Source organism: Lonchura striata, chromosome 3 (genome assembly GCF_050655825.1).
Source record: "Lonchura striata isolate lonStrDom1 chromosome 3, ASM5065582v1, whole genome shotgun sequence".
Classification (NCBI taxonomy): Eukaryota; Metazoa; Chordata; class Aves; order Passeriformes; family Estrildidae; genus Lonchura; species Lonchura striata.
The window spans coordinates 3,102,833-3,128,115 of NC_140705.1; the positions used below are offsets into that span (position 1 = coordinate 3,102,833).

At 42.2% G+C, this 25,283-nt stretch overlaps 1 protein-coding gene across 1 annotated transcript in view; it reads right to left on the bottom strand.

The window, feature by feature from the left end:
* Positions 1–19,231, bottom strand: part of RP1L1 (RP1 like 1) — a 33,636-nt gene extending 14,405 nt beyond the window's left edge. Inside the window, exons 1-2 of the mRNA XM_085577293.1 lie at positions 10,752–19,231; positions 625–703 (exon numbers count right to left, since the gene is read on the bottom strand). Coding sequence (XP_085433419.1) covers positions 625–703; positions 10,752–11,443 — 771 coding nt within the window. The 5' untranslated portion in view covers positions 11,444–19,231. The remainder of the gene's footprint in view (positions 1–624; positions 704–10,751) is intronic.
* Between the last annotated feature and the right edge of the window lie 6,052 nt (positions 19,232–25,283).

Genomic DNA, 25,283 nt, shown 5'->3' on the forward strand with positions numbered 1-25,283 from the left:
CATCCACAGACTCTGGATCAGGAACCAAGAGGATTATGGATGCTGAGAGTGAAGGTCTGGACAAGAGCCCAGGTTGGATGTGTCTTAGAGCAGCCTGGTCTAGTGGAAGATGTCCCTGCCCATGGCAGGGAGTAGAAACAAGATGATCCTTAAGGTCCCTTCCAACTCAAACCATCCTATGGTTTAGGATTCATTATCCCCCAGCAGAGGAATTCCCTGCCCCAGTGGGACATAGCATGTATGGATTGGTTCAGAAAAGCTCGATGTTCTTTCCAATAAAAATGATTTACAGAAATTTAGCTCCACTGGGAAAATCATTACAAGTGAGGTGTAAATGAAAACAACATCCTCTCTTATGAAATAGACTTTTTTATTCTAGTCTGGCTGCTATCCAACGAGGATGGGTTGTCTCCATGAATTTTGCTGTACAGGACCCACCAGCTGCTGTGATCTCAGCAAGGACCTCTAGGTGCTACTGCAACACAATTAATAATAAAATGACATCAATACCTATACAGAAGCAAGGCAAACGTAGCAGCTCTAAAACACGGAAGCAGCTGGTTGTTGTGGAGAACATGCCACCCTCTGGCTCTTCCCAGGGAATGAAGAACCAGTTTGCCTTACTTGCCTCAGAAGATGAACACAGATATCAGTTTCTGATGAAGGCAGAGTGAAGGAGACACCCTTTCTCTGCCTCATGTGGCTGCCAGCCAGGTAAAGACATCGGAGACTTAGACAGAATGTGGAAATTATGCAGGACATGGTTCAGAAGACAAATCTATAAACTAATCCGCCTTCCAGAGGAGTGCAGAGATGCATGGGAGAAACAGGAAAAGCTGGAAACAGACCCACTGAGGAACAGGCTAGTGGGCTGAGTCCGTGGCATGTGCTGTCTCACTGCCTCCTTTCCTAGAGCTCTTTCATCTGCTCTGTTTTGTCTTCCATTCCCATTTGCACCTCCTTTGAGTGTGAACAGCCCAGTTGTTTTGTGCTTGTGCCACATCCAATCTGGAGGCATCCAGACTCTGAACTGATGAATCGTGGTTTAACGATAATGAATTCTGCATTTTATTCATGCAAAGAACCCATGTGCCCTTCCCTCCCTTAAACTTTGAACTGGAGGAATTAGAGTGGCTCTTCTGGGGAGTGGCTGGGGGATCTGTGGTCAGAAGGTGAATCATGGGGTGTTGCCACTCCATGCCCACATACAAATTAGCAAAGTAGTGGAAGAAGAGGAGGAGGAAGAGATCAGGAAGTGCATGAGTTGTTCTCTCTTTCTCTAACTTTAGCAGGGGTCAGAAGGCTCTTCCCTGTCATCTGGAGGAACACAGAGCAAGAGTTAGTACTGAACTTGGAGTGAAGAAATACTGCATGGAAATGGATCTAATCCTCTGGAAATGGTAGCATCCAAATTACTAGTCCAGAAGAAAGCACAGAGCATCTCTTCCATCTCCCAGATCAAAACTCACATGGTTTCTTAAACGTAATTAAATATCAGGTCCCCAGATCCACACAGAATCATGGAATGGTTTGGTTGGGAAGGGGCTTCACAGATCATCCAGTTCTACCCCTGCCATGGTCAGGGTCACCTTCCACCATCCCAGGTTGTTCCAAGCCCTGTACAACCTGGCCTTGAACACTTCCAAGGATCCAGGGGCAGGACAGCTTCTCTGGGCACCCTGTGCCAGGGTTTCCCTACCCTCACAGGGAACAATTCCTTCCCAGTATCCCATCTAACACTGCCCTCTGTCAGTCTGAAGCCATTCCCCCTTGTCCTGTCACTCCATGTCCTTGTCCAAAGTCTCTCTCCATCTTTCTTGCAGTCTCCCTTCAGGTACTGGAAAGCTCATCCCAAAACCTTACCACACCTTCTTTTACCAAAGAAAGATGCATAAATCGGGATGGATTTCAGTGTCCAAGGCTCTTGTAATTACAAGCTGCCACCTTTATTTGATGCTTATTTAATGAAAATATGGGTAAATCCATTGCTCCATATGCTAAAATGCATCAATGTAAGATAATTTGCCATTCCAACATTTCTCCAAACATAAGTATCTTCTAGATTTTTATAGACACGACCTGTTCAGCTTTCACGTTTGCCCACAGTGTAAAGATGCATGAAAAAATGGGAGTTTAGGAAGGCCATGAAGCACTCAGTGACCCAAGTAAAACACATGCAAGAGAGAGGAAAAATGGAATAATTCCCTGCTCTGTTTCTCAGTCAAGCACAGGCAAAGATCATGTGTAGCTATTGCTCTGATGGGAGTTTTTCCTGGAGTACTCATGGTTGCTTTTTCCCTGTGTGTGACACTTTGCACGCATATAAAATAAACATTCTGGGTTTTGCCCTGAAAATAGTTTGGATGAGCAAGTCTTTCATCATTCCAAGAGAAATACTGCAATCAGAAAATCAGTGGCTGTTGGAAAGCACTTGGGTAGCAGCAGAAGAGAAACACCTCATGGGAAAAGGGAAAAGGGGAAGAGAAGAGGATTGATGGGAAAATTAAAGGCATGGAGAAAACACGTTTTTAAGAAATATGTGAAGAGGATATAAATGGGAAGAAAAGTGACTTCTAGCCTTGTTCGGTTTGGAAGTTTTGATTGTATGAGGGGTGCCACCAGTCCTGCTCCTGTCCACATTGCACTGGCCTTATATGCAAGTCTTGATGGCCTTTTCTGTCCCCACCCACCCTGTCAGCTCAAAATTAGGTCTGACAGTGTTCAAGCTGTGAAGCATGTAGAGAAAGATCAAACTGCTGTTAAAGGTGCAAATTTCAATTGAGTAGAGAGAACAGCCTTTCTAGAAAAGTTTTGCTGCTGATGTTTTTCACCTTCTGGCTGAAATCAGAGTCCCCCACCTGCCCCTTTGGCATTGGGTTCATTAAATCTGGTCCATCCAACATCAGCATTTGAAAATCATGAGTCAGAGTAGCATCCACTCCACCCCAAGAGCCTGCCCTGATCCTCTCCTGGGGCAGGATTAGCTTAAAAATTGGCGTGCCTCGAAAAATGTGAACCATTTGGTTCTTGTGCTCAGCCTTGTGGTGGCTGAGTCAGTGGGAAGGTTCCAGTTTGGGAGTTCAAGCTTTTCCCCATGACCAGAAGTTGTCAAAACTAACTCCTTGCATATGGAGAATATTTACATGGTGGATAAGAAAGTTGGAAATTGTGAGGGAAGGAGGGAAGGACAACATAGTTATGCTCCAATTATTTCTAGGAGCTGGGATTGAGGATATAAACCCTCCAGAAAGCAAGCTCACAGATCCATGTGGAATTGATCCATGCTCTTGCCATCTTGGATGCCTCTTAGCACAAACACTGTGGGTAAAATCTGTGGGCTCCAGAAGCTCTGGGCACAAAGAGAGATGCATTCATCTGAAAATTTTGTTTTGAGTATTTTTTTTTGGTTATTGAGTCCAGGTTTCACTCTCATTTTGCAAAGTTCATGGTAGGAATGGGAAAAATGGGAAGGTTTTTACTTCTACTTCCAGACCTTGCTAAGGGTTGCAGCAGAATCCTTTGAATTCCATGTTCAAGGCCCAAAAGGAAGAAGAAAATTGATGCAAATGTAAAAATCCTATATTTTTCTTTCCTTTTACTGGCTAAAGACTTACAAGTCTGCATTGTAAAACCTAATTTCCCTATGAAGAAACCTCACAGACTTTCCTGTGAAAATTCTTTGAAGAAACACTGATTTCTACTGAAAGTACTTACAGAAAATTCACAGTTTTTCCAGGAGAGGGTGGAATTCTGCTATTTTTTGTACTCTCAGTAAATGAATAAATAGATCATGGTGACAAATCTTAACTCCCCTGAAGTGCACTTTTATTTAGTGCTCCTTTTCTACACTATAAAGAGAACCATCAACAGAAAAAGCTTCACATTTCTCATAAAATATTTTGTAACACGACTTTTTCTAATGAATCCTGATTTTTTCTGGAAATTTACCTGTTACTGACATAAAGATGTTTTTATTGGCTCGATACACTTTTTTCATAAATAAAACCCCATACAGGATTTTTATATCAAGTTTAAATTACTGTTATGCAGTTTTGTGCCCTTTGTTGCATTGACAAATCTGAATTTTATAAGTCTGGGGTGTTTCGTTTCTTCTTTAACTGTGTGTAATCTTTCCAGAGTTCTAAGCTTTTATATGTTGGTAATTTTCTTCTAAGTACTTTCTAAAACTAGTTTACGATGGAAAAAACCTAAATGTGACAAAATTGTACCTATAAAAAATTTAATTACTTTTTTTTTTCAAAACTACTTGCATTTAAAACCAAAATAATTTGTTCTGGGGAAAACCCAGAAATGCCAAAAATAGTTGTAGGAGGTACCCATAGCATGGCAGAAACTTTTGGTTGTATAATTGAAGTCTATAAGGACAAGTTAAATGAATGGTAGAATTTCCTAAATTGCTATTAGGAAAAGTTAGGAAATACGAGTTTTCATACAACCAAGGCTGCCAGAGATCCAGGAGGGTTTGGAAAACAGCCTCAAGCACATTGTGGGATTTTTGAGAGGTCCTGTGTAGGGCCAGGAGTTGGACTGCACAATCCTTGGGAGTCCCTTCCACCTCAGGATATTTCATGATTCCGTAATTATTGCATGTACTCAATAATATGAATGGAAATGTATTTGCCCTGGATTAAATTCAAAAGGATTAGAAAGCAATTACACTTTACTCCATTATTACTGAAAGAACAAAACCTCCTCAGGCTAAAGGAATCATCTGCATTTGGTGTATGTTAGATAAGAAAGTATCAGATTTGCTGCATATTAGATAAGAAAGTCGCTAAACACGGGGTCCCTTTAACTCTACCTTGTAGGGCACCTGGCCAGATGATCTCAGGGCATCTCAAAGGTTCACAGAACACACCTGGATAGGAATCTTCTTGTGGATGAGGTTCATGGAAAGTTTTGCTGAGGTTTTCAGATTGCTTGTGTAAATCTCGTTGGAGTCATTGTGGTTTTGGCACGGAATCAGAGAATATCAAACCTGAAACCTGTGGTTTGTTTTTAGACCATGAGTCACACACGTGGTGGGTGGAAAAGAGGCACAGCTCACTTGATAACAACAGTTTGTCCCAGATCAGGGGCTGGAATTCATTGCAATCCTTCATACCTGAGCACAGAAACCGAGTGTCACAGTGAATATGTCAACGTGCAACCAGAAAATTAACGATCCCACGGAGGCAAATTATCACCTCTCTTCTCCCACTGTTTATATACACACCACATTTTAAACCAGCTTATCTGCCTTCATGTATCCCATTTTCCTCTTGCACTTCCATCAGTGTCTTGATGACACCTGTCATTAAGACAGATGATCTTGGTAGAAAGCCACATGAGTGGCCGAGAGGATGCCTGCGGGCAGCCTACAGATGTCCTAGGAATGGCTCTATGGATGTGTAAATCTGAGTCAGGAAATATGTCAGACAAGCCTGTTTCCTGGCCTTGCACCCCTAGGTCGCTGTAAATACAGTCATTATCAAGAGCTACTTAGTAATAATAGTTAGGCCACCAGCTTGGCTAGTAACATCTAAAAATAAAAGTTCTGTCTTTACTGCTAAATTAAATCTGTTCTAGATTCAAGGCACTGGAACAACTTTGCCTGTACCACACTTAGAGTGGTCTTCAGAGCATTTAAAACCTGGATCAACTGGCACTCTCCCAAACAATTCCTGGGCAGATCTGGGAGTTAACACACACCAGGGAGCTTTTCTAAGAAGTGCCTTGAATGTGGCTACTCCTGTGGGAATTAGACCCTATTTTGTGTGCTACGAAGTGTGATTATCCACAGATGGTGCCATTTGGTGCCAGAGTCTGTGCTCTGGTACTCTCCTGGCTACTGGAATAGCTGTGAGGGCTCATTGTGCTGCTTTGGGCTGAAGGTCTTATCCTACAGGTTGCTGGAGACTGGGAAGATACACCAGGGAAGGAGTCACTTCATTTGGGCCATTCTGTCTTTCTCGAAGACTGGGACGTGGACAAAGGTGTCTTGATTTGCCCCAGAATGGTTTGTCTTGCCTAGGTGCAACCCATGCCAAATTCCACCAAAACACAAGAGAAAACTGAGGGCTCTTGCCCCAAGGAGTTTCTAATAACTAATTCTTTACAGTCCCCAGTTCGTGGTGCCTGAGGAAACATTCCTTAACTCGTGATTGCTCCTCTGATTAACCCGCACGGCAATTCCCTGATCCCTCTAGGAAATTCAGTGGCACACAGTGCTCCTTCTGCAACGTTCTCACTTGCAGAGTCTGAGGAAAAATCGATTCTTTCTGGTCTTCCACTTGACCTTTCCACACAACAAAACCGGATCGGATTCACTCATTAAATGTAACAACTTACGGTCAGCCTTGAGCGCGCCCAAACGAAAAAACATCTCAGCCTTGGCCTCACTCCAACAAGCACAAAACTGGCCACATCCCCTGAAAAACTCTTCTGGGGGCTGATAAATCCCATTTGAGCTGTTCTTGGTAATTGCCACCAGCAGCCATAAACTATGTAGACTATTTGCCATCTCACAGTGTGGTTTCAATCACCCTGTGAGGAGGAAAGTTGGATTTTAAGGAAGAGTTTGGTTAGGTTTTTGTTTTAATTTAGGACAGTCAGTAAAAGGAAGGCCTAGTGATTCAGGAATCAGGACATCTGTGCCTGGACACAGTCATGGTGCTGGGTTCCTGTGACTTAACAAAGTCTTAATGACTGTTCAGCTGGATAATTGCCATTTGTAAGGGAAATCCTCTGTTGCTGCCTCATTATCCTACACGTCATTTCTTACAGTCTGGGAGGATTTCTGCCCTTTCTGTGATCTCTGTTTCTTTGTCCCCAGAGACATCCTTCCCTCTCCAGAGGTGGGTGATGGGGATCTGAACAGAGCTGCATTCCTGTGGTTTAGACCATGAGGAAGAAAACCCACTATGTGGTATAAAAACTCCCCAGAATGGAGTAAAAAGGTCATTTGATGGAGAAGATAACCCACAATTATTCTTTCTTATTGAGATATCTGCACACCTGGTTCTTTATTTAGTGTAGAACTGATGTTCTCAGTAAAATCTAGGAAAAAATCTAGGTAAAATCAGAAAAAATCTGATTTCCAACAGTCTCATCAGCTGATGGATGTAAAGTCCCATACTTGTGTTTGCCAATATCTAAATATCTGTTGTACTTTGTAACTAGTATATGAAAACTTATGCCTAGCTTAATTTACTAGTCTCAGTCAGTCCTCCTATGTTCTATAATCAATAAAGAGGGTCCAACAGGTAAAATGTTCCCTCATCCTAAATTCCTTGTGGGACAATCAGATTTAGATGAATTAATGAATTACATCCAGGATTGTCTATATTTTAGTGGGGAAAATGTGCACAGTTTCACTGGACAGTTGATTGCGTGTCAATGTTAACCTAAATAACAAATTTCTCTATTTGGGAAGTTAATCCACTTATTTTCAGTTAATCACCTGGAAAACACCAAAGAGTGGCTTGACCTGAAAAAAACTTAATGATTTACACTTCTTTTCTTGTTGAAAATCTAACTGATTTTTCTTACCTAAAACTGAATTAAATTTTTCTCCAGTCCCATAGGCATCAAATTTCTAGGCAAGAAAAATCTTGGTTAATTTGGAAAAATGGGCTATTTGCCCTGATGAAATGAGTGTTCAAACAGTTCCCACCTACTTTCTTCAGTGGGAGTAGGATTTCCTAGTAGGAAATCTGCTTTCTGTTTAGGAATTCAAAATACTGGTTTCCCGTCACTCAAGCCTTCAGGAGTTAGAATGAAAATACGTAAATACCAATAGAATCAAACTGGATGTACTTCTGTGGGAATCAGAGCTTTAAAATTCTCAGATGCTTTAACTTTGAATTATGATTGAATTAAATGTACAGGTGTACAGGAAAAATTTATGAACTACAAGAGGAAGAAATCACTTTCCTCTGTTTTCTCAAATCAATTCTCCATGAAAGGAAGACAAAACAAGCCTGTTCCATGTGTCTAAGTTTGTACCCACATAAACATTCGAATTTACTCAACAAAATGGTAAGAATATTAAAATGGAGCAGATCAAAATGGAGCCACTGGGACAGAGCTGATTTAACTAATTTTAAGATTTAAGTTTAGATTTGGAATTACAGTAGTAGAAGAAACAAAAGGAGATTGAAGAGCAAACACTGGGATCTATGAACACCTCTTGAATTGATGGAAGATTGATTAACATGTAGAACAGATTTCCCCCTTTTTTTTGGTGTTTGGTTTTCAGGAATTCAAGGAAAAACTGTCTGAAAAAAAGACATTAAATGCTGTGAATTTTGTTATTCTGAGCCAGTCAAATGCAAAGTCAATCCATCAGTAGTCCAGATGCATTGCTTAGGAATTATTCTGCTAATCTGTCAAAATATGGGAACAAATATCCAAAGTTACTGTTCCACTCAATCCCAGCCCTCTTTCCCAGAAAGATTTCTGTGCTAAGTCATGGGTAAAAAAATTACATAGATAATTGGGATAAAAGAGGTTTACAAAATTATTTAAAGAGAATTTGATTTCTTCTTCAAAGAGAATAATGAAAGAAAAATGAAATATCCAAGAACTATGAAACATCCGGATACCTTTGAAAGATCATGGAAGAATGGAAGCTTCTTTCCATTTTCTTTAACAGAAAATGCAAATTTAAGATGAATAAAGACAAGATGTGCAGCTAAAATTAAACTCTAGCAGAAGTGGAAGGAGGTTATTTCAGAAAAGCTCAAAACTGTGAGTTGAATTCACAATTTTTGCTCCTCAATGAAACAGTTATATCTGGTGAAAACTCAGACACAACCTACTGCCTATCAGAAGCAGAGGCCTTGAAGCTGAGCTATGACAAAAAAAACTTAGAAGAAGAACAGAGAATCCATTTGAAAGTAAAAAGATTGGAAAATCCAAGGCAGAGTGATTTTTTTTGTGGTTTAAATGTTTTGCACCCAAGTCTAGAGTAACAGGAAGCCCTAATAGAAATTGTTCCTAAATGGACAGTAGTGAACAGTTTGAAAACTGGAGGTAAATTACTAAGATTAATAATGGCCAAAAAATTCACTGTAAAATATTCACAGGAAAGGTATTAATAATAATATATCTCCTAATTATGTGGAAGAAGATGATGTTGCTGAGGTTGGACCCCTTGTCACATATCACTGTGATATTCTGCACTGGAATTAAAGGAGGGAAAATAGAACTGTTAAGGTATAAAAAAGTCAACTCCTTATTGACAAAGCAGTAATGAAAATTTTCCTATTAAAAAAACAGAATCTGAAGGGACCGTGGAGAGATTAAGTGATGGTGTTTGACCCACACCCAGATTTCTGCTGATGGAAAATATGTAAAGTTTGGAAGAGACCTCCAAGATCATTGAGTTGAAAATATTGTATTTACAGAGTGCATATTTAAAACATATCCCACCTAAAGCATTGGTGTTTATAATGACTAGAAGGAAAATTGTGGGGAATTCATTTAGGAATTACAAGTGGAACATTAAGACTGCACTAAGAAGTAGAAAGCAAAACTTTTCTTTAGAGAAGTCAGTGAAAATTCTCAGAAATTGAACAAGAGAAATTTGTCATCAGTTCTGAAGATTATTATGTCCATCTGGACTGAGCAGGAGTCCAAGATTTGAAAACTGGAGAAATCGGTGGCAAATTAAGTTAGTTTTCCATAGGTTATAAAATATCCTGGCAGCAGGATTTGGTTTGGTTGGAAGCTCTTTCCAGACTGGTGAGAATTACAGAAAGCTCTGTGGTAAGACACAGAGCTTCCACCAGGAAGTTTGGCTTAAATTATCCCCTCCCTCTCCCCTTTCTACTGCACATTCCTCTCCCTGTGCCAGGTAAAAATGAGTTTATTGCAAAATATTCCTGCATTTTTTTCCCATCCTGGATAATGGGCCATTTGAACCCAGGTCATTTCAGTCACCTGGCTCAAAAAATGACACCACAAGTGGTCGTGTTTTTACAACCAAGGAGGAGCTGGCACTCAGCCCTGTAAATATGGGAAAAGTGGCAAAGGAGCTGGGAATCTCCATTCACCGCAGGGATGGGGAAAAGTCAGGACAGTTTGTGAGATCCCTTCCAAAAAATGGAGGTAAAGGTTAGTTAGCTAAAAAGAGATAGAGCAGAAGTCAAGAGAATCTCAGGTTTGTCTGGAAATTCCTTTGGGAGCAGAAGAATTAAGGGATTGCCACACCTTGAATTTATTATAAGGATTTCCCCCACAGTAGATTCACTAATTCATCAATAGAAAAGTGTCTCTTGATCCCACTCAAACATTAATTTTTATGCATTAGTTGGTTATCTTATAATCTTATTTTATCTTATCATCATTGGTTATCTATTCTTTTCTCTTTTGAGGATCTCACATCATGAGCAGCACCCAGTTCTGTGGGGAACTGTGCAACCACAAGGTGCTACCTAAGGGCCACTTCATTCTGTTGAATTCCCAGTGGTCAGGTATGGAAAAGTTGAACATGTGTTGGGACATGCCTCCCAAAAAAAAGGTGATAAACACTATAACTAGAAGGGGTTTTATATCTGACTGCAAAACATTAAACCTCCTATTGACTCCAAACAATATTTGGCATGAAGTTCTTGAGTGGCTGAACAAGATTCTTCTACATCAAACTATTGTGTAATTACTGGGCAAGTGATTAATGTGACAAAGCCCGAAGGACTAAGGTAAGGTGGATAAACTTTTGGACCCGTGAGCTAAAGGATTTATATCACAAGGAACGTGATGACTCCTGTTTGAACAATTGACCAGCACCAGAGATATTTACCTTCTTCCCATCAATAGTGTAGAGCTTCTTCACTGGGAACTGCAGGATCTCCGTGATCTCATCCAGGAGCGTTTTGAAACTCCGGGCATTTCTGCGGTTCAGGATGATGGAGCGCCGAAATCCACTTTCCCCGTTCTTAACCAGAGTGATTTTTTTGGGTATTCTGGGGCCATGGTGAGTAAAATGTGCGGAATAATCTTCCAGCTTGCCCTCCTGGGCCGCTCTCCTCATGGTGCTGGAAGGGCGACCGTTCCGTGGCGGGGCCGGCCTGTGTCCCCCAGAGGTGATGCTGATGGGCTTCACGTACTTCTTGTCGGAGCACAGGTAGCACCCTCCATCCTCCAGCTGGTCCAGCTCACTGATGCAGTGTATTCCTCGTGGGGTGGTGATGGTCCGGACCCCGAAAGGCAGCGGGACCCGATGGGAGAGGTCATCCATGAGCGCATTGAAGCTCTTGAAGCTCCGCTGGTTGATGGCCATCTTGACTCCTGCAAACTGAGGGTCTCCACTCTTGAAGAAGGTTATTTTTTTGGCTGGAGGGACCTTGGTGAGGGTGCTGGCCCGAGCCACGGAGGGGAGGGGTGGCTCATAGTTGTAGGAGCTGGTGGTTGACAGGTAGTCAGCAGGCACCTGAGTCATCCCTCTTGCTTAAAGGTAACTACAAAGAAGAGGAAAAACAGATGGGGTTTGTTTGAGTTAGGAAGGATCAGGGCCTGACTGCTGTGGGAGCAAGGTTTGTGCTCCTCACAACAGCTCCATCCTGAGCAGATTGTACCAACAGCTCTTAGGAATTCATGGATCAGGCAGATACAGGGAAGCACAGCAGGGAGAGTATCCATAACCCTGCCTCTCACAGTCAAACTCTCCTGGTCCTGCAGATTCCAGTGGGAATCCAGTCAGTGTCAGTCACCCCCAAGGCACAAAAAACATGAGTCAGACCCCATGCGAAAGCCACAAAAAGTGCATTGTTGTCCTTTGGAGATTTGTGCCTTCCTTGCTTATATTTTTGAGGTTTTCTCTGAAATTATCGGAGCCAGTTATTACTTCAGTTTTATTTTTACAAGCACAGCGCTGAGATTCTCATGTAACCCTTTAACCCTGTGGACTAGAGCATAACAAAAACCAAAACAAAGCTGAATTTCTTCATGTTGTGATTATACTTTGTAGCACACAATCAGTACTGAGCTCACTGAGGGGCAGAGCAGTCTGGTTTTAGAACAGGCCATGCCATAACGCGCTGAGTTCTGGATGAAAAATTCCTGGCAGATATGCAAACAAATAACAAATAGCACAAGACATCAAATAGAACTACAAAACTCGGTTCTGCTAAAGAGTGGGAAAAGTTGAGATTGGTTGGGATCACCTGCCCACTTTTTGTTGGTGTCCTTCACTTTGAAAGAGGAACTGATTTGGTGTTTCAGTCTGGTGGTTGCATGCCACATTTTGAACACAAGTGGTTTTAGTGTCACTGTCCTGATGAAGACAAGACTCCTTATTACTTGCCCTTATCAAATCCATTGCCATGGAAGCCAGTTGCTAAAAAATTAATACCTCACATGGAATAAAATTATTATGCCCAAAAAAGAAGACACCTTGATTTTGACATGGAAAAAAAATTAATACTATTTTAACAGCCACTAAAATACTGGCTGCAATGAGCACAATAAATATATTTCATGAATACAAGCAGTGATTCCCCAGTTTACTTGGAGTTAATTACTCAGACTTCAATGGAGACTCTAAAAATGGCACTTAGATATGTCATCTTCAGGTCATTTATCTGTTCACAGGTAGGAAATAATTTGAATTGTTAGTAAGGAATCAGTAGAATTGTAACTTGCAGAAGGCAATTCTGGCCACAAACACCTACATTAAATTTATTTTCCAAATTCTGTTCTTAGTTGGTATCAGTTTTCTATAGTGACTTTCAAAAAATATCTTACAAGAAAGGAAATGTTTTTAGTGCTCCCAAATGAATTAGAAAACAGTAAATGTATTTATAATTAAATGGTTCCTTCAGTTTGCTCCTGGTTACCTCTCTTGCAGCAGCTGAATGAAGTTCTGGTTTTAGTCATTGTGATAATTATAATTTATTCTTCAGAGAATCAATTTGGTGCCCACTGACATTAATGGGAATTTTTTCACTGTTGGAGCATTCAAAAAGCTGTAAATGCTGAATTTTTCTGCATTTTAGAACAAAACCATTATATTCTTACCACAGTACTCTCAAGTAAAATATTTGTGCACGTTGTACTACAGCAAATGTTGCAATAAATGGAAGTTTGAGCTCAGCTAGGTGAGAAAAAACATTAGGCATCATTTGAAAAACCATTATTGTGACAAATCCTTGCTTTTTTTTACATCCAGGCACGCCCCAAAGATTTCAGTATGATTTATTCTTTCCATATACACATTTCACCAAGCAATTATTTACTTATTTATTTCCTAGTTAAAGGTCAATCCATTACTCTAGCTCATCATTTCCAGGAAAAAATATATAATTTCTCTATTTTCCAACAGCTTCCAGAAAGGTGGGTTCAAATTTTCTCTACAAGCCCCACACTGGAGCTTTCAAACAGTAACAGCATCATTTCCAAACAAAAGCCATTATCCAAATTGTAGCCACTGGACAAATGGTGACCCACGATATGCTGACTGCATTCCCAGAAATCTAAACTGCTTCCTGAGGATTTATTGTATATTTTTCAAGTTTTTAAATCATAGTGTAAGAAGTACAGAAAAAAAATAAATATAAGACAAACCATAACACGCTTTGCCAGTACTACCTTTCTTGGGGAATAATTTCATAGGATTGCTATTGGATGAGTAATTTAAAGGAATATTATTCCTTGAGTTTTGGGTGATAGAGCTGACTACCTACCCCAGCCTAGAGGAGCTATCAGATCTGGTCTTATAAAGCCATATATCCACAAAAAAAAAGGAAATATAAACAGTTCCCATACAGAGAAGTTTAATATTATCCATTTGAAGGGTCAGAGTAGGAAGGGAAAGCTACTGTTAATCTACAAAGGAAAATGCTCATCTTGCCCAAATGCACCTTTTTGGAGAAAAAAGAAAAGTCTCAATCCATATTTTTGTACTTACATTGGAATACTTCATCCCTCTGGCTCAAGACGACTTTTTCCAACAGAATATCCAAGGGATTAAATATAAAATCAACCAAATAATAATAATTTAGAAAAGCAATACATCCAACCAGCCACCTGCAGGATCAAACATTGGAAAAGGCAGGGAAAAATGTTAACAGGTTACCTGCCGTCAGTCAAACTGGCCTCAAAATGACTGACCACAGCTTGGAGGGTTAAGCAGGGCTGTGTTGCTAAGGATAGAAAGAAAAGCTACCTAAGCTGCTGGAGAAGGCTCTCAAATCCACTGGGGCTTTAGGCACAATTTGTCCAATCCCTCTTTTCCTTGTGGCCATGTAACTCTAGCATAAATCTGACTCTGCTCTGAAATCACACCAGTACAACTGGAAATGCAATTCTTCTCTTAAATAAAGGCCTGCAGAGACCTGGAAAACTTTCCTGATCCTCCAACCCACTCATTAAAATGCTTTGGAATCTTATTTCTCTTTTGGACTCCAGGGAAATCAGTGGGACTGAAGTAAGGATGATGGTGCCTCAGGAGGATCTGTCACCTCTCACCTGGCTGATAGTCCCTTACTCAGGGCATAGATGGGTGAGATCCATAACAACTTTTACAGGGAAATATTAACAAGAAAGTCTAGACAGCCCTAACCCAAAAATTTTCAAGTTCATGGCAGATGTCAATCTCAGAGTGATGCTCGACAGCTGGATCACTGAGATTTGAGCATGAAATACAGAGAGACAAGCACATGAATGACAAATAATGGGAAATTACTTCTTGTATCATAATTCACCTGGAAGGGCCTTCCTGTTTTTTGTCTCAGCTCTTATTTGCAAAAAAAGACACACACAAAAATAACAACAACCAAAAAAAGCTGGATTTAGGTACAAAATCAGTGAGAAATCTCCCTCCTGCATGGACTGGAATCATTGAAGATTGGATCTGATAATTCTGGAGGTCTTTTCCAGCCTTAGTGATTGTGATTTTCTGATTCCACTAGTCACACACCCTGTGCACCTCTCTTGCTCCCATCACAAAGCACATTCTGTTGTAGAAATAAATTACTTGCAGAGAGATCAGGGTCATAAAGGGCTTCTATTACAAGGGCAGGGATTTGGGTATCCTGCAAGAATAAATTCAGCAAGGTTTTTAGATCAGATCCTTAACAGGAATCTTCTAAATGTAATATCTGTGTAGGAGCCATTATAGTCCTCTTTGTACAGCATTGCTTTTCCAGCTGTGGACGCATCTTTGATGGTCCAGAGGCCATTCCTGTGGGATCCTTGACCCAGAGAACCAAGGTCATCTCTTTGTAGGCTTGCATTGAGGTAACAGCTCTACAGGAAAATTTGTATCAGTCCATCCATGGGAAAGACTGAACCCCTTTCTACACACTTGGGGCTGTGCCAGGGAGCTGGTCCCTGTTTTTCAATTTTCCTTCACAGTTAGAAATGAAATCTCAAGAAGACTCTCAACCTTATCAAGCCTCTGTTGTTGGAATTCACACAGAGGAAGCTGCGTGACCCCTTAGCCAAAACGGAATGGAATGGTTTGGGTTGGAAGGGACATTAAAGATCCTCTCATTCCACCCTCTGCCATGGACAGAGACACTTTCCATTCTCCCAGGTTACTCCAACCTGGCCTTGGACATTTCCAGGGATCCAGGGGCAGCCACAGCTTCTCTGGACATCCTATGCCAAGGCTTCACCACCCTCACAGTCAAAAATTCCTTTCCAATATCCCACCTAACCCTGCCCTCTGGCAGTGGGAAACCATTCCCCATGCCCTGTCCCTCCTGTTCCTTGTTTAAAGTCCCTCTCCAGCTCTCCTGGAGGGCCCCTTCACTTGCAGCATTAACACCTGTTCACCTTTTGTCCCCTGCACTGCTCTCAGCTGGGAAAGTTTTTGTTCCTCCTTCTCTCTGTTGGGGGTGTAGAAGAAGTAGAAAAATCCAGGTGTCACCCAGGAGGTGACCCTTGGCCTGAGCCAAGGCAGGAGAGTTGTCAGGGAATGTGACGCCATGAACTGAGCACCACTGTTCAAGACCTTTATGAGGAGCTTCCAGACTTAAATATTTTAAATTATCATGAATCCACTCCATCCAGCAGTGACAGCTCATTAATCTCACTTAATACTCAAATCTGTGTGTTTCCTCCCACCTGAGCAGTCCCAGTGTCAGTTTTTTATGACTTTTGTTGATTAATCAGGGTGCAGAATTTTGCTGGAAATTTTTATTCCCATACAAGTAGTTGCAGCTTCTACTTCTGCAAAGTCATTTCTTTCAGACAGAAGAGAAATTTACAGACCACCACTAACATTTGCCATGCAGCTGGTTGAAAACTCCAGATTTGTCTTCCAGGGAAATCATAAAAAAAATGACTTCATGTGGAATTTTTCCCAGAGTAGGTAAGAATTCCGAGCTAGGAAGATGAATCAGTTAGAAGATTTAACCATGTTTTCTTCTAAAAAAAGCTCATTTCAATTTGCTCTGTGCTCTTTTTGATGAAGAAAAGTATTTTTTATATATCAAAGTGATCTTAATTAACAAGGAGTATTTATGGTCTGACCAAGACAAAGTAATGTACGTAAAACTATAGACTTGAGAAATTTGATTCATAAAAAGATAAAAGCATTGAATTGGAAAGCAGATTACCCATTTCCCTATGAATCTATAATAATGATCTGAAAAAAAGGAGACCAAAATTGATAGAATGTATGTTTTCTCCTCAATTAATTTGTTATTTAAATTACCTGGAAAGGGTTATCAAAAGGGACGTAAGTTTTTCATTGTTTGGGAAGGAGATTTCTGATAGTTAACGTATTGTTCAATTCCATGGATGAACAAGCCTGTATCATTCCTCACTTTTCCTCACCCAGGTCCTTGTCAGAGCTGGTCTTGAACCCATGGAAAATCACCTCCAGGTAGGAACAGTGTTGGAGAGGTCAGGGATTGACACCAGTGCTTGAACCTCACTGCTGGATCAGAAAGGAAGCTGGACATGCAAACTCTGCCTCCTGTGCCAAAAAAATCTTCTCAATTTGACAGCACCTACAGCTTAGAACATTTTTATCATCTATTTTCTAGGAGGGTTTGGATTCACTGCATTTAAATCATTAATTTCTTTTCCTTCTCTTCTGTGATTTTGTTGGGAATTTGCAGGATAGATGGGTGGGTAAAGGCTCCATCTCTGGAAACATTCATGGACAGGATGGAGCTCTGAGCAGCCTGGTCTAGTGAAAGGTTTCCTGCCCGTGGCAGAGGGTGGAATTAAGTGGTCTTTAAGGTCTCATCTGTGATTCTAGGAGTGCACAATGTGGGTCATAAGAGATGATAAGAGCACTGGAATTGTTGAACGTGGAGAAGGACTTGGGAACATCCAAATCCCTGTCTGTAACTGCCTAGGGCATGGTGTAGGTATGGGACAGAGACTCTTCCCAAAATAGCAGAGCATTTAGACATGGCAGACACAAGTGGCAGCAGGAAAAAGGTTATTTTGATAGCAGAAATAAATAATTTGTGATGATGATTAGAGACTGTGGCATCAGGTGGAGGAACAGCCAAGTCTGAGGATGCTCAAAACTCATCTGGTCTACCATTCCAGTCATATCTCAGGACCACGAAACTTTTGAAATACACAGACATTTTATTGCCCAGACCTCTGGAGTGCAGCATGTGGTTCTCCATATGTTCAACAACCATTTACATCCCAGTGTTTCCATTTCCATAAGGCACAACTCAATTTCCTCTACACCACCAGCATTTCCCTATTTTGCATTTCCAATAAGACATTTACCTAAGATTATTAAACCTTTGAATGAAACATTGGCTGTTTTTTACTCAGTACAGATCTCATTTTTCTGACCATTGTTAACATTTCCAGTCTCCTTTATATGATTTTTCTTTCCTTTCTTATACCCTCAGCTCCTTCCAGATGATTATCAATTTTGATTTTTATTAATGTGTCTTTTACATTCTTAAAAAAAGTTATTTCAAAATATATTAAATCAAATCTGCTCCCTCTACATTCCAACATATATATCCTTTCTCTCTAATTTTTTCAACGTGCATTGTTGAATCCATGGACAGCATTTATTCATCCAACAATATCACTTTCTAAAAATGCTTTTAAATAATTTTCCAAGCTAAATCCAGTACTGTGTAAAATCTGATAAAACGTCAAATTTCTCTAGAATTGTGTTTATCTGGGCTTTTGTCTGGAATTCTTCTGCCATACATCTGTACTCTTATTTGGGCCTCAACATTTGCTCCATTGTATTAGAAGACACAACGTCTCAACTGGAGTGACTCCTTTTGGCTTTGAGTAATAGGAGGAAAAAAATTATCAGGGATATTATCCCAGATTTTTTTCCTTTTATCTGATCTGTGTTCTTTCAATTTTTTCCCAAGGATTTCTCCATTTGTTCTTTACCAATTGCTTTTTTTATAGTGACTTCCTTCCTCACTTCAAATCCTGTCCAAATCATTCTCTTATAGTTTTCTTCTTCAGGAGATTTTTTTTTAAGGTGTTCAATAACTCATCCAGTTTTTAATTATTGTCCTCCCTATTAATTTATTATTAGTCCTGCTTTTTCTGCTACTTTCCCTCTACCCCCAAGATTTATATCCTTCCAGTTCTTGCTTATCCTCGATTTTAGTTCATGTCAGCAAAACTCTGACCTATCATGCAGAGTAGCATTGCTAATACTGGCACCCTGGCCAAAGTCTAAATTTAGTGTTTTCTGTGATTTTTGCTTGCCTACACTTTTAGCACAATTAAACTGTTCTTAATTTCCCTCATCCATTGAATCCCAGTGCAAGACTCTCCGATCAGATGAGCCAGCAAGAGCTCCCGGGATCTCTTGGGATTGAACACCTGCTCTGGGCACTGTGCAGGAGCAGAAGGGACAATGCTCCCCTCCACTGCCAGCTGTGGGACAATGGGGGGTATTTCGGACACAAATGCTCCTTCCCAGATGTTTTGGAGAGAACAAAGTGTCCTGATGGGGTTGTACAGTCAGGTGGTCCCACAACTGCTCAACTCTAAACACGGTCGGGGAAATCTAGCGCAGCCAGGGAACTGGGACAAGGATCAGCCAGTGCCTGGATAACGTGAGGCAAATAAATCCTACTGGGCAGGATATTTGCGGCTGGATGTGGATGTCTGTAATGACTCCAGCTGAGAATGTCATTCCAGCTCTCCTTCAGTTCCACCAGAAAGATACGATATCCTTCAGGCTGTGTTCAACCCATGGAATGAGTTGGAAGGGACTTTAAAGCTCATCCAGTTACACCCCCTGCCATGGGCAGGGACACCTTCAACCGTCCCAGGTGGCTCTAAGATGGGATATCCTTAAAATATCCCATCTATCCCTACCCTCTGGCAGTGTGCAGCCATCTCTTGTAAAAATTCCATCTCCAGCTCTCCTGGAGCTCCTTTAGGCTCTGGAAGGGGCTCTGAGCTCTCCCTGGATCCTTCTCTTCTCCAGGGGAACACCCTCTTCTCTCCCAGCCTGGCTCCACCCCCTGGAGCATCTCTGTGGCCTCCTCTGGACTCATTCCAGCAGTTCTACATCCTTAATCCTTAACTGGAAGTCTCAAATGAACTCTATCTTAGAACTGTTGTTTTTCTCCACTGTCTGGAAAAGCAGCTCAAGGTGATGAACACAGAAGGTTACAATAAGGTTGTTTCATCTGTTTTGTCTCATTGCCTGTGTCCTGGCTCTAAATTATGAGAAATGTGTGCTTCAATGGCTCCTTGCTAGCCCTTCAAAGAGCATGTTTAAAATATTTTTTTTAAAAATTGGATTGAAGAGAACTACTGAGAATGAACACCTGAAGTACTGAGAAGGAAGGGGAAAAAAGTGCTCCCAAAAACACTGCATTTCCTCCTGAGATGACCCTTCAAATAGCATTCCTTTGATATTCTTGAGAGATGAGAAAGTAAAAAAAATTAAATTAAATGTTTTGCTTCACCTTAATTAATCTTTCAAAGCATTTGAAAGAATGATTGAAATAGAATAGAAATGTCATATCGACATATGGTTTGGGGTCTTTAAAATATTCCACATTTGAACTTGTGATTTAAAACCAAAGCAGCCAAAAAAGCCACCTCCTGCTCCTCCTCTATGTTAGCTACAGTTGAGATCCAGTTCTCCTCCATAGCAATGGACACTACGTTTTTAAGACTTGGTCTGCTTTGCTGCCTTCACCCCAGGGTAGGATCTGAATGTCCTGGTGCTTCTTCCTCATCCTCATTCCCTCTCTGCTGACATCGTGATCCCTGTGATGCCAGCTGGTGACCACAGCCTTGATATTCATGGTGTCAGGTGCAACTCTCCACTGCTGGGTCTCTCCTTTCCTTCCTGAGCTTTCCCAGAGGTGGTTCTGTCAACACTTTTCATAGAATCATGGAATAATCTGGGCTGGAAGGGACCTCTGTAGGTGTCCAGTCCAACCACACCACCAGGGCAGGGTCTCCTGGAGCAGGTGACACAGGAACTCATCCAGGTGGGTTTGGAATGCCTCCAGAGAGGGAACCCCATGAAATCCCTGGGCATCCTTTTATCACAGTTAAAAGAGAACTTCCTTATCTCCCAGCACAGCTCCTCCCTCCCTGCTGGAATAACCTGCACTCATGCAACACCCAAGCTCATGACCTCCTTCATTTCCTTCACACCAAACACTCCCATCTGGAATGCTGCCAAATCTTACAGATTCCTGAATGAAATTGCTCCCAAACCTCCTGCCATCTCTTCTTGCAAACCATCTGAGTGACCTTAGCCTACATAAACTCCTAGCAGTTTTCACAATATTATACAAGATCCATTCAGAATCCTGCCTATAAAATTCTTCACTTCTGCACAGAATCCTAGAATCATTTAGGTTGGAAAAGACTTTTCCAAGATCATTGAATCCAACCTGTCACCAAACACCATCTCATCAAGGAGACCGCAGCACTGTCACATCCAGTGGTTTATTGAATATTATTAGGGTTGGGGACTTCACCACCTTCCTGGGTGGCCCCTTACAGTGCTTAACCTCCTGCTTTTTTCCATGTTTTCATCTTTGCCCTTACCATGCCCAGCTTTTCTGAAGATCTTCCTTGCTCCTGCCTGTCCCGAGGATTGCAAGGGTTGGCCAATTGAGCTCACGCCTCTCAATCTGTGGAGCAGAAACTGTTTTCATGCTATGGGAATGGGCAGCAAATGAAGGTTTTTGGAGAAATAGAGTCCTTGCTGCCATTCGCCTCCTTTCCCTGGCCTCATACTCACCCCAAAACCACAGATCTTCTAAACCATGTCGGAGTTAAAGCAAAGCTTATATAACACTGCAGTGATCACTCAGCTTCTCAACTCCACCATTTCCCAGCTTGTATCTGATCCTGACCTGGATTCAGATGGGAATGCTGTTCCATTTGTCCTGCCTCTCATTCAAAAGCAGATGTGATAAGGAATAGCAAGATTATTTCTATTAAGAGGCTTTGCATGCCTTTGAGGAAGCTTGAAAGTGATAGTGTGTTGAAATGGGTGAGTGAATTGCCAGCAGTATGGGACTAGGTCTGGAAAAGTACAGCAAAAAATACCTGGGATTATCTGTGCTGATTTTTTTTTTCATCGGTTGGCCAAGGGCCACGTTTTTCTGACTTCAGTGTTCACTTTGCCTGAACTTTAAATGGCAAGGGCACCTGCCAAATGTGCTCGTGGGCTCGCTGAAGTGTTCGTGGAGGGCAAGTCAGAACTCCCTCCCTGCCAGGCCTTGTGGCCACATCTCAGTGACACAAGATCGGCTTGTGCAGTCAAGAATTGGGGATGACACCTGGTGAATAAGTCTGGTCCACTAATGCAGAAAGAATGCAAAATGCAAGAGAAACCTGGGAGCAGTTGGTATGGGACAACTTTAAACAAACTTTGATGCATCTGGGAATGTTCCCAAAAGTAGGACAAAAAGTTCTACCAGACTGTTGCAACTTATTGAAGCAGCTGTAGTGGCCTCATTATTCTTAGGTGCAGTTTTAGTACCAAAAGTTGCTGCAAATGTGTTTCTTCTTAGTAACTCTTGATCAAATATTCTACATTTAGGTCACAGAATCGTTTAGGTTGGAAAAAGTCCTCAAATATCATTGAGCCCAACCATTCCTCCAGCACTGCCAAGGCTACCACTGACCCATGTCCCCAAGTGCCACTGCCACACAGCTTTTAAATCCCTGCAGGGATGGGGACTCCTCCACTGCACTGGGCAGCTGTGCCAGGGCTGGACAACCCTGTAGGGGGAAGAAATTGTTCCTGTTCTCTGATCTAAACCTCTCCTGGCACAGCTGGAGGCCATTCCCTCTCCTCCTGTCCCTGTTCCCTGGGAGAAGAGCCTGACCCCCCTGGCTGTCCCCTCCTGCCAGGAGCTGTGCAGAACCACAAGGTCCCACCTGAGCCTCCTTTTCTCCAGGCTGAGCCCTTTCCCAGCTCCCTCAGCCGCTCCTGGGGTTCCAGCCCCTTCCCCAGTTTACAGCTTTGCAGATTATTTTTATTACCTGCCAGAGTCCCACTGCTCTCTGGGCTCTGAGGCAGAGTCTCTGCTGTCACTCCAGAACTACCGAGTTCAACCCAGCACAGAAACTGGAGGCTAACTGGAATCTCTACATATGATTCCATCAGGCAGCAAAGATTCCTTTTCTAATTCTGGCAGCTTCACTGGCTGCACCTAGGTAAAAAAAAAAAAAAAAAAAATTAAAAACCCATATTTGTTTAAAGAGAAGAACTGGCACAATGTGGCTCTGGGATGAGCATCATGTCTGTTGAGCAAGCAGGTATAATTTCTACAGATTTATTGGATTCCAGCAGTGCTCCAAGGCTGGATGGGGAATGCACACACTGGGACATGGACACAGCCAGGCAGCACAGGCCCAGGCCCGCTGGCAGGAACGGACTCGCTGTGATCAGGCTGAGCACACAGAGAGTCACCTCTGCTCTCCGGGTGCCACAACGTGAGCCAGCCTCCCTCTGCTGGCTAACACCCAGGTCATGCTGCATTGCCATCACTGGATCATGGAATCATGGAATCATCAGGGCTGGAAGACCTTCGAGATCATCCAGCCCAACTATCAGCCCAGAGCTGCCACTGTAACACCTAAACCATGTCAGACAGTGCCAGGTTCAGGTGCCTCTTAAACACCTCCAGTGATGGTGACTCCTTAAACACCTTCCTGGACAGCCCCTTTCAACACCTGACCAGACAAACAGTGAAAATATTTTTTCTCATATCTAATCTGAATCTCCCCTGTCTCAGTTTAAGGCCATTTCCTCTGGTCTTCTGAGTGTAGTCATGGTAGGAGAAAACTGACCCCACCTCACTGCAGCCTCCTGTCAGAGAGCTGGAGGGAGTGATGAGGTGCCCTCTGAACCTCCTCTTCAGATCACAGAATCAGAATGGTTTGGGTTAGAAGGGACCTTAAAGATTATCCAGTGCCACCCCTGCATGGGCAGGGACACCTTCCACTATCCCAGGTTGTTCCAAACCCTGTCCAACCTGGCCTTGGGCACTTTCAAGGATCCAGGGGCAGCCACAGCTTCTCTGGGGAACCTGTGCCAGTTCTTGATCATCACAGCCAAAAGTTTCTTCCTAACTTCTAGTCTAAATCCATTTTCCATCAGCTGTCCCTCCAGGCCCTTGTCCCAAGTCCCTCTCCAGCTCTTCTGGAGCCCCTTTAGGTACTGGAAAGGGCTCTAAGATTTCCCTGGAGCCTTCTCTTCTCCAAGTTCTCCATTCTCCCTGTATCCATGCATGGATCCTTCCAAGCACATGGTGGATGCTGAGACCCAGCTGAAATCCACCACATACCACAGAAATCTTGGGGTGCCTGAAGGGCTTAGTGCCTCCCCATCTCAGACTGTGGAGACAGAAACCTAAGTGAGAGTGGTAAAATCCTGGAATGGGTTGGGCTGGAAGGGACCTTAAAGCTCATCCCCTTCCATTGCCTGCCATGAGCAGGGACACCTTCCACTACCCCAGGCTTATCCAAGCTCTGTTAAACCAGGCCTTGGACAATTCGAGGATGGGGTATCCACAATTTCTCAGAGCATGAGACAGAAGACACAGACAGGTTGAAGGGAAAATTGAGGTTCTGGTGGATCAAGTAACATGCCCAGTACCTGTTGCTTGGCCATTGTGACAGCAATAGGAGCACGACCTTTGTCCCCTTGGCCCCGATATTTTGATTTACATTTCTGCATTAAAGCAAAGAGAGAAACACAAACCCAGTATCTGACACAATTCCACTGTTTCCAGGTGAGCTGCTTGGAAACAGCCATGGGAGGATTTGCTCTCCCTTCTCCATAGCCCACCTCTCCCTCTAAGCCCTTAAGCACACGCAGGATCCTTCTCACACCATCCAGGGCGCCAATGTCAGTGGAAACATCAAAAAAAGTCAGGCAACAAGCTCGACTTCCATGCCCTGCAGGAGGAGGAAGACTGGGGGTAGCACTGGACAACCACAAGCCTGCAGGATGCCGCCAGTTTTGGGAGGTTTTGGAGGAAACAAGCAGAGTGATTGAGGGGTTGGTGAGATGAAGGAGGGAGAAAACAAAATGTTGAAAGAACTAAATATACACTGCTTGGCCAACTAATGCCCAAGGGAAAATTCAAGAGCTGGCAGGCAGGAGGGAGCCAAGAGCCAAGGAAGAAGTAGGATCTCCATTGTTGAGAGCTCACAGCCCTTGGAAGTGAACAATGAGGAATGACTGGGAGCCAGGAGATAAGTTAGGCTGAGGAGTGGAGGCACTGCACAAAGAAATGAAATCAAGTCCTTTCTGGAACAACCTTTCTCGCAGCAGCCAGGCACCTGGGTCTTAATTTTCTCCTGTATTTTTTATTCTCTAAGTGGCCAAAATATTAAGGCTCTAATTCTTCCTCTTCCCAGGCGTGCAAAGGAACAGCTTAATGTAGAGCAAGAGGGTAAAAATAGATGTGATGGGATAAAACTGAGAAAAGGGCAAGTGAGGTCATTTAGATTGGAATAATCTTCAAATGAAGGAGCGGAAGCCCCTTCCCACAGGTTATTTAAAACTAGACTGAGTGGGGAAAAAGAGATTGTTTTGTTTTCTGGCAGGGGGGAAAGAATCACACTATGAGGGAAAGAGATTAAAAGATGCATTGTTTATCTCTCAAAAATTATTTTAAATAAATTTTAACAACCTAAGCCTTATAAAGATCATTTTATACTTAAATGTGCTGTTTGTCCTTCTTCTATACTAATGGGCACAAATTATTTGTAATAACTGATAGCAATAAAACTCACCTCTTGGCCAATGGTTTGTGTTTCTTCAGAGCAAAATAAGAAGACAGCCATCATTACATGGAAATAAATTTAAAAAGAGTTGA